This window comes from Rhinolophus ferrumequinum, chromosome 10 (assembly GCF_004115265.2).
Source record: "Rhinolophus ferrumequinum isolate MPI-CBG mRhiFer1 chromosome 10, mRhiFer1_v1.p, whole genome shotgun sequence".
NCBI classification, from domain to species: Eukaryota; Metazoa; Chordata; class Mammalia; order Chiroptera; family Rhinolophidae; genus Rhinolophus; species Rhinolophus ferrumequinum.
The window spans coordinates 45,408,681-45,424,512 of record NC_046293.1 but is presented as its reverse complement, the minus strand read 5'-3'; the positions used below and the strand labels follow the sequence as shown (position 1 = coordinate 45,424,512).

At 40.2% G+C, this 15,832-nt stretch overlaps 1 protein-coding gene across 6 annotated transcripts in view; it reads left to right on the top strand.

The window, feature by feature from the left end:
* The window catches only part of PRICKLE1 (prickle planar cell polarity protein 1), a 102,820-nt gene extending 88,651 nt beyond the window's left edge, over positions 1-14,169 (top strand). For 4 of the 6 annotated variants that reach the window (XM_033118346.1, XM_033118348.1, XM_033118350.1 and 1 more), the window contains exons 2-8: positions 4,216-4,399; positions 6,074-6,187; positions 6,836-6,973; positions 7,593-7,796; positions 8,967-9,153; positions 9,991-10,854; positions 12,783-14,169. In XM_033118346.1, coding sequence (XP_032974237.1) covers positions 4,268-4,399; positions 6,074-6,187; positions 6,836-6,973; positions 7,593-7,796; positions 8,967-9,153; positions 9,991-10,854; positions 12,783-13,642 — 2,499 coding nt within the window. In that variant the 5' untranslated portion in view covers positions 4,216-4,267 and the 3' untranslated portion in view covers positions 13,643-14,169. The remainder of the gene's footprint in view (positions 1-4,215; positions 4,400-6,073; positions 6,188-6,835; positions 6,974-7,592; positions 7,797-8,966; positions 9,154-9,990; positions 10,855-12,782) is intronic. The other 2 variants (XM_033118345.1, XM_033118347.1) reach the window with 1 other exon arrangement.
* The last annotated feature ends 1,663 nt before the right edge of the window (positions 14,170-15,832 follow it).

Here is a 15,832-nt window from a genome sequence, read left to right as displayed (position 1 = left end):
TTTTTCAAATAAACATTTTATTAAAAGATATGTTTAATTTCACTGTGGTTAGGTAAAAGAATGCAAAAACTACACACTCTCAAATGGTTCCCACAAAAGTATGTGTGTATGTTTGTGAAAAAGAAGAGGATGATCAAGCAAAGGAAGCAAACTGAACTGTTGTTGAGTCTGTGTAAAGGCTGTATAGGAGTTCCTTATTCTTGCGATTTTTCTGAAGTTTGAAATTGCATCAAAATAAAAATTTAGAAAAATAAATAAAACACAAAACAAAGGCCAGGGCCAGTCTTTTCCATCTAAGTGGTTCTGCAAACAAAACAAAACAAAAAACCCCAAATTTGCAAAAACCTTTCACCCTATAGCATAACCCCAACTTTAAATAGTTCTAGTTCCATTGTAACTCACCTTATTTGTAAACCTGATCTGTGTCTCTCTTTCACATGATCATCATTAAGAGACAACACCTGGGAATGAAATTAATGGAATTTTTCTATTAGATCTAAATTCACCCATGGTTTCAGGTTTGGCCTGAAAGGTGGTATTTTGGCAGACCAAACAGCCATGTTTACATGTCATTAGGAAGACCTTTCATCATGACCCAGAGCATAAGTAATGGCTAGGCTCCCCTCTTTTGTGCTGTCAAAGCAAATGCCATATAGTAATGTAAAGGCCTATGCAAGGGATATTTGTGAGATCATAATTTTACTTATCATTTGCATTTTAACTTTTTACAAGCGCAAGAACCATGCTCAACAAGCAGTCAGTTGCTTTCATACGATGCAGCATGAGACAGTGATATACCATGTTTCTCCCAAAATAAGACCTAGCCGGACAATCAGCTCTAAAGCGTCTTTTGGAGCAAAAATTATTATAAGACCCGGTCTTAGTATTAATTTTTGCTCCAAAAGACGCATTAGAGCTGATTGTCCGGCTAGGTCTTATTTTTGGGAAACATGGTACTTAAGAATATGTTCTCTGGGTCAGCTGACAGGTACAAGTAATATTTAAAAAGAAAAAGAATCCAAATTCAAATGTTTTTGTTTGTTTTTTTTTTTTGCTTTCAGGTAAAGAAAAACAGTAGCTAGTGGTAATGTAGCATCTCTTACTACAACCTGCTAAGTAGAGGTTATGCTATGTTTAATGTTTATTTTTTGGTCAGTTCTGAGAACTTGCTAATAAAGGTAACGTTTCGTCATTGTAAGTCATTATCCTCTAATATAAAGGAAAAAGAGAGACTTTCTCCAAAGAATGAACTCTGAACCAACAACTCATAAGGCCACTGAATTTTTGTAATCCTTTTTGACTGCACGTTCTCCTTAAAATGTCTTCTCTGGGCGAAGTGGACTGTCTCCCATCCTGTTACGTCCTTTGCATGCCTGCAGTGCAGTAGCATGGGTAGTTCACCAAAGAAAAGGGAATTGGCTCAATCAGGTTCCACCCCCACCATGCAGTGCGGGATTCTTGGGTTTTAAGATCACAGGCCCAGTTCTAAGGCCACTGCTCGTTAACCTGCTGACCTTGGACAGTTGACCTGTGACCAATCACTCTCAGGCTTTCTTCTCCTCTATTAAGCAACATATGCCTTCATTGGGTTGCTTCATATGGTGATTAAATGCCGTAACACTAACAGGAGAGGCCCAAAGGAATATGTTAGCTGTCAGAGTGCCAACAAATGAAACCGAAAGCCGTGCCTGTGACAAAAATAACTTGGTCACTCATCTTGCTCCAGTTGTACTCTTCACACTGTCGATGAATGACAATCCTCAGTGTAGTTTGTAGACAGGCTGGAAGGAATGTGTGAGAGTTGAGGCTTGAGATGTGGCTGGCACATCCAGACGATTGGGAGGAGGGGATCATGGCATTTCGTGCTAAAGTTGATTTACCTTGATTAGCATAGGAATTTACTGTACATTTTCTAAAAAAGGCTCATCAAGGAATACAGCTGTGGAAGTAATTCAGATCTTTGGCAATCTGCGTCTTTGTGCTACCTTGAAAAAAATCCATGGTGTGTCTTAATGTGTGGTATTTTTTTCCCCTCAGTTGATAGGATAGTGACATTTAAGTTTTAGGTTCTACTTAATATTTATGTTATTTGTAAGTTTGTGCAGAGTAGGTACCTTAGAGTCTGCAGTCTCAGCCAGATTTCTCAAGGGACAAATATGCATATTTCATGATTGAGGTTAAATTGCTTTGAAGGCACCCATTCTCCTGGTGGAGGCTTTTGAGTTACTAATTGAATTCTTAACCTGATTGAGTTCTCTTCCTTTGATATGTGGGAGGGTTTTGTTTGTTTGTTTGTTTGTTTTAAACAAAAGGGAAAGACTAGATCCAAGAAATTTTCTGACTTTTATTAACACATCTTCTTTTTATTGAGGAGAAAGAGGAATGTACCTGTGTGTAGAAAGCCTTTCCTAAGTCAAGACGTGAGTGACTAGCACCTGTGTGAAATGATGAATTGTTTAAAAGGTCATAACCTCCCAATGGTAGTGTAGGAATCGAGGTCATCTTTACTTCTTGTTCAGGGTGAATGGAAATTAAATTTATTTGTTGGAATAATATCTACTGTGTGGTATCTCACCTACTGCTAGTAAAGATTGTAGCTATTGGATGTTTGGCCTTCCATTTGTGAACTGTTACAACTTTCATTGTGTTATGTCCTTTGCCTAGAAAAACTGTAAGTTTTAATAATCATAGGTTGTAATACGTAACATTTTCTAATACTAAGTATTAAGAGTTGAACTGAGATAGTCACTGAAAAATTACTTAGTATCAGGCTGAAAAGTATTTGGGTTTTTCCCTCTTGTTTAAGCAAACGAGAATTTTTTTTTTTTAAGGCAGAACTTTTGGATAGTCTGATGTGTCAGGCACGTAGTATGACTTAGATTCTGGGCTTTTGGCTGTGACTTGGGCAAGTCACTTACCTTCCCTGAGCCTTGTTTTTTCTAAAATTGGGTTTAACTAATTATAATTTTCTTTCTTTTTTGTGGTGGAGGGCAAGGGGCAGGTATGAAAAGCTGCATCAATCAGATTCTGAAAGTTTTGTACCTTTGTTTTTTCTTAGGGCCTTGGGATGAGGGATGATTTCTTTAAAATCAAAAGAAACCTCCAAGAATATAAATGGTGATAACAAAGTTCCTGGGTTGTAGGGCAGGGACTGTTATCTGACACCTTTATCAGCCCTTCTTCACCTGAGGAGACTTTTCATTCAGAGCCAGATTTCCATCTTAACTTTGCCCCGTAGCAGGCTGGTAGCATGTCATGTATAGTAGGTGCTGCATAACGTTTCAGTGAATGCCTGCTAAAATGCAGTTCACCAAACTGGATTTTATTTTAACCTAGTGCTTGGATTCAGTTACTTTTTGTTGAAGGAACTCATCAGTAAACATCTGGCTGACTTTAGCCCAAGGATAGTAAATGCTTGGATTTCATGTGCTATATAAGGACTTAACTGTGCTATTTCTACTCAATGAGTAAACTAAGTTTAGTGTCTCTCAAAATGTTATCAGAAACCTGAAACCTAAGCAGCTTGGCCCAGGGGACCCACTCTGAGCAGGCAGCGGTGCCTCAGTTGGGAAAATCTATTAGGACTTGGGGAGCCGAGTAGGGTCTCTGGAGCCATTGATTATAGTTGTGGACAAGGCAGGAGGAGATGGAAGCCCCAACACTTCTTTCTTCAACTCACAGGACTTCACAGGGATTTCATTTGTGGTCGTTAGAAAGTCAGCAAAGCAATTTTCTTGAGAACACTTTCAATGAATAATTGTGTAGAGAAGCACTTAAAAAAAAAATCATTAACCTTACCAATCAGATATATCCATGGTTAACAGCTTGATGTGGTCTTCCAATAGTTTTTCTCTGCATAATATATTTTTACACAAATATGAGCTCACATTGTACAGTATTTTGAAAACAGATTTCCCCCTGCTCTTAAATATGCTATGAACCATTCTACTCCATCTTGAAAAGCATCTTTTAAAGGCAACTAGAACTACACTTGTTTTGGTGACATTTTCTGAAATGCTGAGCTAGTAAGGGGGCTGTTACTGAATGTAGCCCTAGATGTTTAAGTTTCAGGGAACTTGGGGGTTGGTGACATTAGTCATTTGGGTCTTTTCTCTGGGCCCAGCTGTGTGTAAACAAGCATTCAATAAAAGCTCTTGGAGGGTAAGAGTAATGCCTTCAGGTTTTTAATTTTTGTTTTTCCTTATATTGTCCCAGCAGCCATTGTTTGATGTCCTGTGACTGATAAAACCTGCTGTTTAACTTGATTATGCCTTTGGAGATGGAGCCCAAGATGAGCAAACTCGCCTTTGGGTGCCAGAGAAGCTCCACGTCCGATGATGATTCTGGCTGTGCGCTGGAGGAGTACGCCTGGGTGCCCCCCGGCCTCAGGCCAGAGCAGGTAAGAACCGGAGTAAGATCCTGTGTGTGCGGTTTTCAATGACATTTCAGATTTTTAAAGAATTTTAAAAAAAATTTTATGGAGCATCCCTGCCACACTGACATGCTACTGTCCTCAGTTTTGGATAGTTTTACATTTTTACTTAAGGTCATACCCAGTTTCTCAATGAAAGTGTTCAGTCCATTGTGTACTCATGGATGCAGAAGCCCGATAAGGATGCTGTTTTTGCCCGAATGAATGAAATACAGAGGGCTGCATATGCGTTTGTGATGTGAATTTCTGACGAGTCCCTTTGGAGAGAATGAGAGGAATTTATTAACCTTTTTAAAAACTTCAGTAACAACAAAAAGGTAATAAAAGAGGAAAGTTTCCATGCCAGTTCTCAGCAATGGAAGAGAGGAAATACAGAGCTATAAGAAACCTTCTGAAGTGTTATTGCTTAGACATTTGACCTTTGATAACCTTGCACAGAAAAGAAGCTGTTACTACAGTGTGGATTAGGAAAAAAAAAATTAAAGACCTCATTTTGTGCTTTGTTTGTATTGTTAATTTAAGGAAGATGAGAGCGTTCTGTATGCCTGTTTTTATTTTCCTAATATCCTTATAATGATGAACTTGTAAAAAAATTGCTGGTGATAGATATTATTCTGAGGGCCAAGGCATAGTTTGAAATAAAAGGTGCCGACTGGGTGTATGGTTGCTTCTGATTTATGGTTGTTTCCTGTGTGACGGGAACTCATCCATGGCCTAGCACAGTACCTGGCACACTTGTAGCTGGTGTTCAGTAAGTGTTTATAACGGTAAAAGCTTCTATAGCTGTACAGTGGGGAGAGCATGCAGTGTTGGGGGAAGCAGTTCGGAAAGTGATAGTTTGACAAACTACTTATTAATAGAGAACCCCTTCTTATAGCTTAGGGTGGGTACGTTTCGTGAGATACTAAGATATTGAAACAGGCCCCCAATTCCTTAATCTCCTGTCTTTTTTCCTTGAATCACTTTCATTCTTTCTCAGCACTGTAGTTTCCTTTGCTATATTTAAAGAACATCATTAAGAGATGTTCTTTAAATATAACAGAAAAACAAAACAAAAATTGAGTTCTTGCAAAACAAACCAGGTATAGCTCAATATGGCTCCCCTCCAGTTTCTTTTGGGGAATTGACTCCAGGTATTTAGAAAATAACACCCATGAAAGTAAAGAAAGCTGATGCTGGGAGAGAACCTGATAAGGGAGAGTTTACAAAGTTTAACAAAACAGCTTTTGTCTTTGTAACGTGTAAAATTCAGAGAGCAGATTCAATGTGTTTGTATAGTGGCAGGATTTTGGACACTGCACAGCCTGTGTGGTCATTGCGGCATTCACCCAGGACTCTTCTTTGGCTGACCCCAGGGGAGATTGGATGAGGAATAGTGGCATTAGATGTGCATATTTTATGGTGTGTAATTTATGATGCCCCTAATTGTCACTACAAATTACATTCTTCAAGAGCAATTTAGCAGCTGGATGCTAGCTATCTGAAGGTTTGCAGTTCTGCTGAGTTGGCTCAGCTGGTCTTCTCATTAGCTACAAGAGGCCAAAACGTGTACCTGAAGGGAAAGGTAACTTTTTAAGATGGAATAAAACTATGGCATTCACTTTCTGTATGCTGATGTCCTTCTCTCCATCTCTTACTCAGATCCAGCTCTATTTTGCTTGCTTACCCGAGGAAAAGGTTCCTTATGTTAACAGCCCTGGAGAGAAACATCGAATTAAACAGCTTTTGTACCAGTTGCCACCACATGATAATGAGGTAAAATAACAGGAAGGCTACAAAAATAAACACTAAGCATTCAGATGCCTCTCATAAAACCCCAGCTCCTCACTGGCTCTGGCTGTCTTTTGCCTTTCTTCAGTTAAAATTTGGCTGCAGAATATAGCTCTCCATTCTTTGAGAGAGAAAGGGGTGTCAGTGCAATAAACTTAACACACGTTGGTTTTTATAGTGTTTGCAGCCACCCACCAATTACCAGGAGCCTAGATTCCTGAGATTGCCCTGCCCCTTCATCTAGACTCAATGCTTTATGGTCGCTCCGGCTTGCAGTTGAGTTGAGTGCCTATAGAATGTAGAGTGAAAGTGGCAATTAACAAGTTTAAACCTTTTGTAGAAAGGTTAATGTCCTACATTTTTTTTTTTTTTTTAGTGTCTGCTGATAAGAGTTTAAACATTTCATATATTTTTTAAAAAGACTTCCTTTAAATTGCATTTCCCTTTTGCTAGAGAGGCTGTACGGTTTGGTGTCATTTTAAAGGTATGGTGTCATTTTCAAATTGGGGATTTGTGGGAACAGGCGATCTAAAGTTGCTGTTTTATTTCCTGAAACTCTAACTCTGGAAGTAAAGAATCAGTGAAGGAGACTGTGTGCTCCAGTGTGGTGCTTCTGTTTTCCTTTCTGTGAAGGTGCGGTATTGCCAGTCTTTGAGTGAAGAAGAGAAAAAAGAATTGCAAGTGTTCAGTGCTCAGCGGAAGAAAGAAGCACTTGGAAGAGGAACGATTAAACTTTTGTCCAGAGCAGTAATGCACGCTGTGTGTGAGCAGGTAGACCTTTCTAGAACGAGTAGCTCGTGGTAGTGATGTGGATGGAGTGGGCTGGGGGCTAGGTGAGAGGGCTAGCCTGCATGTGGGCCCCAAAAGCCTCCAAAAATGAAGAAAAAGAAAGGCAACCTAGCTTTTTATTAAACGGGGATTAATGTTTATAATTGGCTACACTGCTGTGTACGACGGGGAGTCATTCTGGCCTTGTGTAAACATCGGGTGAAATCCTGCCTTTTCTAGGCTCCGGGCATGGAGGGAGGTGCTAAGGTGCACCTAGTGTTCAAAATATGCAGAGACATAATGAAGACATTCAGGTCCTGACTGGCCGTTCTCAGAGTAGGAAATGTATCCAGCAGGAAGCTGGCTCAGGAAAACCACTCTTAATGGGAGTCAGATGAAACCATTCTTAGAAACAGTCTAGTGTGGAAGTCTATCTGAGGCACGTTCATTTCAGTTGAGAATCACACATAATCCAGCATTAAAGAGCTACTTAATCACTAACAGGAGGGGACAAAAATAAAAGCTTTTCCTGACAAATTTGGGATTTAGTGTCAAGTGGGAAAGGCTGAGAATCCAGTCATTAAAGAAGGATCGTTTTAAATTCAAATCCTTTTGTTTTTAGTGTGGACTGAAGCTAAACGGAGGTGAAATTGCAGTGTTTGCGTCGCGCGCGGGCCCTGGAGTATGCTGGCACCCGTCCTGTTTTGTCTGCTTCACGTGTAACGAGCTGCTGGTCGACCTCATCTATTTTTATCAGGATGGAAAAATTCACTGTGGCAGGCACCACGCTGAACTGCTCAAACCACGGTGTTCAGCATGTGACGAGGTAAAAAAGTTCATCCCTTCACACTGGGAAAAATAACCTTGTAGTAAGCCAATATTCCATTGTTCCCATCTAAGCAAAATATAAATATCTCCTGCTTTTGCTCTGTTCATATATTTTTAAGAGAACCCTGTACATTCACACAGTGGCATAATACATAGCTAAGAAAGAGAAGACAGCAAGTGTCTTTGTGCGTTGATAAGTAGGATGTCCTTGATGGACTGACTGTGAGAAAAAAAACAAGAAGTGTGTATAGCAGATGATCTTATTTTTTGTTAAAGGGGGAACAAACCAAAGTTGTATACAAGTAATTTTAGACTTACAGAAGAGTTGGAGATATAACAAGAGTTCCTGTATACACTTCTCCGAGATTCCCCTATTGTTAATATCTTACGTAATCGTGGTAGATGCTTCAAAACTAATAAGTTAGCATTGATATAATACCATTAACTATATGTAGATTTCCACAGTTTTTCTAGTGTCTCTTTTCTATTCCAAGATCCAATCCAGGGTACCTCATTGCATTCATTCTTTTTTACTCCATAGTCTCTTTCAGTCAGTGACAGTAAACTTTCAGTTTTTGCTTTTATACTTTTTTTTTAAAGATTTTTTTCAGTGGTATGCTTTTGAACTTTTTTTGAAACCAAAAACATAAAAAAAGGTTTTAAATGTGGGGATGGCCACCAGATCAAACGGAGCAGTATCTACCAAGTGCTGTTCACACAATCCAGCATCTGGATAGCTGTTAACTGTGTCCACTCCACAGCCCTTTTTGTGAGTTTTTTCCCTATTAAAACATGTGCCACTAAATTATTTCTATGTTAATATAGTCTTTGCCAGATTATGCCAACAAAGTGTGATTGGGGAGCAAAAATAATGACCAGATTAATCATCTCCGATGTAGAAATCTGTTCTGTTTTTTAAAAATATGATTTTTTTTTCAATTACAGTTGACATTCAACATTATGTATTAGTTTCAGGTGTATAGCACAGTGGTTGGACATTTATAAAGTTCAAACAAGCATTTAGTTTGTTTTTTTACATTTTCAACGTCTGCTCTTGTTTTATAGCTAAAGCCAGTTAGATTTAAGGTTGAGGCTATCAGAAACAAGGTTAGCTATCTAAGCTAACAAGGATTTTCTGTCATCCTATGGTTTCATATTCTTTTTAAAGATAATTTTTGCTGATGAGTGCACAGAAGCTGAGGGTCGCCATTGGCACATGAAGCACTTCTGCTGCCTTGAGTGTGAAACGGTCCTGGGAGGACAGAGGTATATCATGAAGGATGGCCGCCCGTTCTGCTGTGGCTGTTTTGAGTCTCTGTATGCCGAGTACTGTGAAACCTGTGGGGAGCATATTGGTAAGTCCATAGCCCGACCTGCCTGCTCTGTCACATTCCCATAAGTCTGTTTATGATTATCTATGGATGTATTTTAATTGAGCTATAATTTATGTACAGTGAAATGTACAGATCTTAAATGTTTCAGTTTGCTGAGTTTTGACAAATGCATAGTCAATTCGTGTTATTTGAGCGAGTTATAGTCTATGAAATTGCCTGAATGATCAAACAATGAACCGTTGCTCGTAGGGGAAATTCATGGATAGGTTCCTGTGAGCCCCTGGTCACATGTTATTGATTCATTAACACTGAACTCAGCCAACGGCCCTGTCACTCATGCTAGGACGAAGCTTCTCTAATACACGTATGTTCTCCCTAAGACACACCACAGCCTTCCTGTGCTTAGGAACACTAGACAGCACTTCAGCACTATGCTTGGGGGCCATTTAAATAGCAAAATCAACAAGCACAAACATCTGAAGAAAACTGAATAGACCACGAATATGCCCCTTGTTTGAAATACGAGAGCTGAAACAAGCCAGAGAGCATCACCCGGTTTGACCTTACTAGGGAACGTGTGTGTTCGTCGACTCAAATTTTTCACCACACTGCACATGTCCACAAAGGACTTTGAAAGCTCTGCAAGCATTGATTTAGGGGTTACAAGCAAGTAGGCAAATGTGCAGATGTGGATGTTGCAAATTAATGAGAATTAACTGTACCTGTGTGACCCACAACCCTGATAAGAAACGGACCGTTTCCATCATCTCTGAGAGTTCCTCATGGCACAGTTCCGTTCCTTATTCCTTTGTTTAAAGATTGAACCATAACCTGTTATTCTGTCCTTTTTCAAAACAGGTGTCGACCATGCACAGATGACCTACGACGGGCAGCACTGGCATGCTACAGAAGCCTGCTTTTCTTGTGCCCAGTGTAAAGCCTCTTTGCTGGGGTGTCCCTTTCTTCCCAAACAAGGCCAGATTTATTGCTCAAAAACATGCAGTCTTGGTGAAGATGTCCATGCTTCTGATTCTTCCGACTCTGCATTTCAGTCCGCTCGATCAAGAGACTCCAGAAGAAGTGTCCGGATGGGCAAAAGCAGTCGGTCAGCGGATCAGTGTAGACAGTCTCTCCTCTTGTCTCCTGCTCTAAACTACAAGTTTCCTGGCCTTTCAGGCAATGCCGATGACACCCTTTCTCGGAAATTGGATGACCTGAGTCTCTCCAGGCGGGGAGCAAGTTTTGTCAATGAAGACTTTTGGAAAGGCAGAGTAGAGCATGAAACCCCAGAAGACCCTGAAGAATGGGCCGAGCATGAAGATTATATGACGCAGCTTCTCCTCAAGTTTGGTGATAAAAGCCTCTTTCAGCAGCAGCCCAATGAGATAGATATTCGAGCCAGTGAGCATTGGATATCTGATAACATGGTTAAAAATAAGGCTGAGTTAAAGCAAAATAACCAGAGCCTTGCAAGTAAAAAATACCAATCTGATATGTATTGGGCCCAGTCACAAGATGGACTTGGAGATTCTGCTTATGGCAGCCACCCAGGCCCTGCAAGCAGTAGACGGCTCCAGGAGTTGGAGCTGGACCATGGGGCTTCGGGATACAATCATGATCAAACTCAGTGGTATGAAGATTCCCTGGAGTGTTTGTCAGACTTGAAACCAGAGCAGAGTATTCGGGATTCTATGGATTCCTTGGCTTTGTCTAATATCACAGGTACGTAATCTAGGGATTATGAGATAGTTGGAAGAAGAGCCACTATAAAATCTGTTCTGAAAATTATAGTTCAGCACCAGCAGCAGCTATGTTAATTAAAACTGTAGACCAAGGTAAGGAAGGAGTTTCCGTTAAGTGTCAAACACTAAAGCAAAACAAACACATGTGCATGTGTGTGTATTTTAGTATAATCTTTTTGAATAGGTATTATTTTGTTTTAAAGAGGAGAAAATTGATTTGTTTGGATAATAGAGTTTGTATCTGTGTCTGAAAGATACGATATTCTTCGATTGTGCTGTCTGAATTTCAAGTTATTAAAATCAATCCGCACACAGTCAGCTCACAGCTCAACATTTTTTGTATTTCCCTGAATTGCCATGTAGTAACAGATAGGTAAAAAAAAAATAGCGGAATGTTTTTTATCCAGATTACAAAATAATTTCATTTTAATGTTTTCAAAGCACATTCATACCAGTTATCAACATTTTATCCTTAAAATGACCCCGAGCTGTGTAGAGTAATTTTGTATCCTTAAAATGACCCCGAGCTGTATTGTAATTTCTAAATGAGGAAACTTGAATTACCAGAAGCTAAATGCCTCACAGTACAGAGGTTTTTAAAAGCAAGTTCAAGCCTAAAACTGAGCCCTACTAGATCTCATATTTGCAATAAATCTTTGGATCCAGAAATTGCTGTTGCATAGCTAGTTTTATAGTCAAACTAATGACATTCAGTCCTTTCCTAAAGGTTATGTTACTGTAATACAGACAGGAAAGGCTTTAGCAGCTGGCCACTGCCAGGAAGGACCCTGTGGCAGGTGCTGCAGTGGCAAGGAGGGTAAGACAGCGACCTTCTTGTTTCTGTTGGACTTGTAAAGGGGAGTTGAGGAATGGTGGATGAGACTAGATTATTGAGCACTTCCTGTTTTCTAGATCCTGTGTTAGGCGTTTTAACATTTCATGTCAGAAATAGACATCATTTAGTACACAAAGTGTTAGGGCTGGATGTTCCTTGACAATATGGGCTGAACAACAGGCTCCCTTTAGAAACTACGTTTAGTTACGTAGTCCCCACTTGACAATAGTCCACTCCAGTCCCTACTGTCACTTCCAGTCTGCTGGGCTCTGTTCACTATCTTAACTTGCCTGGACCCTATTTAAATTGGAGAAAAGTTTCAAAAGTTTGAAACTTTTCAGTTGAGAAAAGTTTCAAAATCTTATTTTATGGGATGAAGGGGAAGAAGACTGGATGACGATCTAGGCCAGGGGTTGGAAACCTCTTCCGTAAAGGGCTAGATAGTACTTTTTGGGCCATACTGTCTCTGTTGCAACTACTCAACTCTGCCACCGTAGAAAGCAACCATAGATAACATGTAAGCGAATAGGTGTGGCTGTATTCCAATGAAACTCTATCCAGAAATAGGCTGTGGGCCAGATGTGGCCTTTGAGCTGTAGTTTGCTGACCACTATCAAGGTATAAAGTGAGGAAGACTAGTCCATGTGTAAGAGGAGGACCATAATGGTGGCCATGCAGAAGAGACTGATTTGAGAAATGTTCAAGTAAAGCAGTCTGGCTTTAATAGATTGAGAGGCAGGCATGTCTGACATAATCATGTAAATAAACTATTGATGGGATGTTTATGAAGAGCTTTTAAATTATTGCTGCTCATGACATGTGCTATAACTGTTTGGCTCCAAAACAACTGGACCTCTGAGAGGCTATACCCTTGTATCTTGTACCAGTAACAAAGTTCATACCTTCTCTCAATTATATATGCATGCTGAGTTTACCTTGTGGGTGTTAATCAAATACTGAAATTTGGGAGAATTTTCTTTGAAATGCTTCCTCCCTTTCAGTAGCTTGTTTGTAATAATTGTCAGAATATTAGGATTATTGAGAATCACATCTTGTCTTGGCTTTTCTTCTAGGGGCTTCGGTGGATGGAGAAAGTAAGCCGAGGCCATCATTATATTCTCTGCAAAACTTTGAGGAAATAGAGGCAGAAGATTGTGAGAAAATGAGCAATATGGGGACTTTGAACTCTTCCATGCTGCACAGGAGTGCAGAATCCTTAAAGAGTCTAAGTTCAGAGTTGTGTCCAGAGAAAATCATGCCTGAGGAGAAACCAGTACATCTGCCAGTGCTCAGAAGGTCCAAGTCTCAATCCAGACCACAGCAGGTCAAATTTTCAGATGACGTCATCGACAATGGAAACTATGACAACATCGAAATCCGGCAGCCTCCAATGAGTGAGAGGACTCGGAGACGGGTCTACCACTTTGAAGAGAGGGGATCCAGGTCTCATCACCATCGCCGCAGGAGAAGTAGGAAGTCCCGCTCTGACAACGCCCTGAATCTTGTCACAGAAAGAAAATACTCTCCCAAGGACAGGCTGCGGCTGTACACCCCCGATAACTATGAGAAGTTTATACAGAATAAAAGCGCCCGGGAGATCCAAGCGTACATCCAGAATGCGGAGCTCTACGGCCGGTACGCCCACGCCACTTCCGATTATGCGCTGCAGAACCCGGAAGTGCATCGCTTCCTGGGACTCTACGGTGAGGATGACGACTCCTGGTGTTCCTCCTCCACCTCCTCCTCCGACTCGGAAGAAGAAGGATATTTTCTTGGACAACCAATTCCTCAACCCCGGCCACAGAGATACGCCTACTATACAGACGACCTTTCTAGTCCAACTTCGGCCCTCCCCACTCCTCAGTTTGGTCCGAGGACAACTAAATCCAAGAAGAAAAAGGGACACAAGGGCAAAAACTGTATTATTTCTTAACCTAGTAGCTGTGGAGGTCATACTTAAACTTAGCCATTAACCATCTTGAATCGTATCTTTTTCTTCCATAGGAAAGTTGCTAAAATAGTTTAAAGTGCTTTGCCCATGTAAATGAGCCCCTGACTGCCGTTTACAGATTAACATTTGGAAGGTGTGATTTCTCCAGTTTACCCTCCTTGGATGGTGCCAGGTTGCTGTGACATCTTTGTGCCTCTCAGGTGCCATTATGGTTTCACATAGCTGCTTTGGTCTCCAATCCTCAAAGAGAACCCTCAAGAAACTGTTGAGAGGTGATTGGACAGAGGTATTGATTTTAGACAATGGAGAACTTCAGCCACCTTTGTAAAGCAATAGTGTTTGTCGTTCGTCTACACCAGGTTGGCGCAGGTCCTGATCGGTCTGTCTGGTAGTGCGGCATGCACGTAGTCACACTGACCCAGCCAACACTGTGCGTCCCATCCTATGAGGCCACCTTGTCCCTTTCAATCCTCTTTAGCCAGGTGAACATTGTATTAGTTCCAGCTACAGATTGGAAAAAAAAAAAATTGCTATTTATAATGTAGTATTTCATAGACTTAAGTGTTTTCCTTATTTAACGGTGCAAATACTAATGTACATACTGTACAGTTCAGATTTTAAAGCTGATATTTTTATATCCCTGAATTGCAAGATGTTTGTTACACTGCAGTGCTAGATTTGTTAGGGAACCAGAAACAGCATTTATGGATGAAATGATTGCTTGTATTTTAGTCAGGGTTTATAAGTGTAGATGGTCAAATTTATATTGCCTAGTGATGGAAAGTTCAATTTTTTTGATTTTTCAATATTAAAAAGGCTCTGTATGCATGGTGGGGCTATGTAAATACCCTTTAAAACTATGGCCCTATTAATCTTACAAGTGTTATTTATGGGTCAAGCAATGTAAACTGTATAAATGTAAAAACAAACAAAAAAAAAACCCCATATATACCCCTGGAATATATGGTAAAAACAAATAGAAGCTGTTTGGGTGGATGTTTTTCCCCTCTTGGGGATGGTGTGTGTGGGGGTGCCTTTCCCATTTTTAGCAAGCTGGTTATTATCTCATGGGAAGAGACCAAAACTACAAGGATCTGCTTTTTTGTGGCAGGGGACTTTGTAGATTTATTATTTGAACAGAGGTTATTCCTTTTTATCCCTCCCTTCTAGCTAATTTGTTGGTCTTTAAGCAGCAATTTTGAAAAGTTGGCCTTCTGATTATGTTTGTCTTTTAAAATCTTTAAATTAGAGGATGTTGTACCACTGACTACTTCAAGTTAATATGAGGTTCTATTTCAAGGGAAAATTATCTTGAATTTGAACTAATGAGCTGATATTTTGGTATGTGCCATTCTTGCACATACATTTCAGTCCTAAGGTCCTAGTGGTATTTGGGACCTTTAGGAAGGTATTTAATAAAAAATAAAAACTACCTATCTTTCTGAATACAAATCTTTGCAGACATATCCAGATAACTTCCACTGTGCTCCTCTGTTCAGGCATGATTTATTTTGCGGTACTTCTGCCATTAACGGACTACCGTTGGACTCTTGGGTATCCACTACCACTACTAGTAGGTAGGAAACAGGACTTCAGGCAAAGTTGTCTGTATCTTCTGAAATGGGGAAAAGCTGTTAGGCCTTGGGGAGGAGGGACATGAATCCAACAGCGAAAACGTGTAGTCCATAGCATTCCCGATACGCCTTCCCTGGATAGGGCAAGGCCTTGCATCTGGCCTAGACACAGCCTCTTCAGAAACGCACCGCACCACTGGGGAGAGAGCGCTTTGCTTAATAACTATCTCATCATTTCCCTGGTCTCGTTCATTTAACAAATATATCAGCCATGAAAAGGAAATGCATGCACATGGTAAAATCAAATTCAAACAAGACAACAAACTGTCTCCACTCTGCATCCTCAGCCCCTCAGTTCTCCTCCCCAAAGTAACCACTATTATCCATTTCTAGAGTAGCCTTCAGATGTTAAAGCATATTTATATAAAGGCACCTCTTTAAAAAATGGTAGCAAACTATACACGCTGATTTGTTTTTTTTTACTTTATATGGGAACATTCAGATTAGTCCAAATAGGTCTGCTTCATTCTTACAGTGGCTGCATGATACTCCACTTTTGGATGTACCATAATTTATTTAACCAGTCCCTTAGTGATGG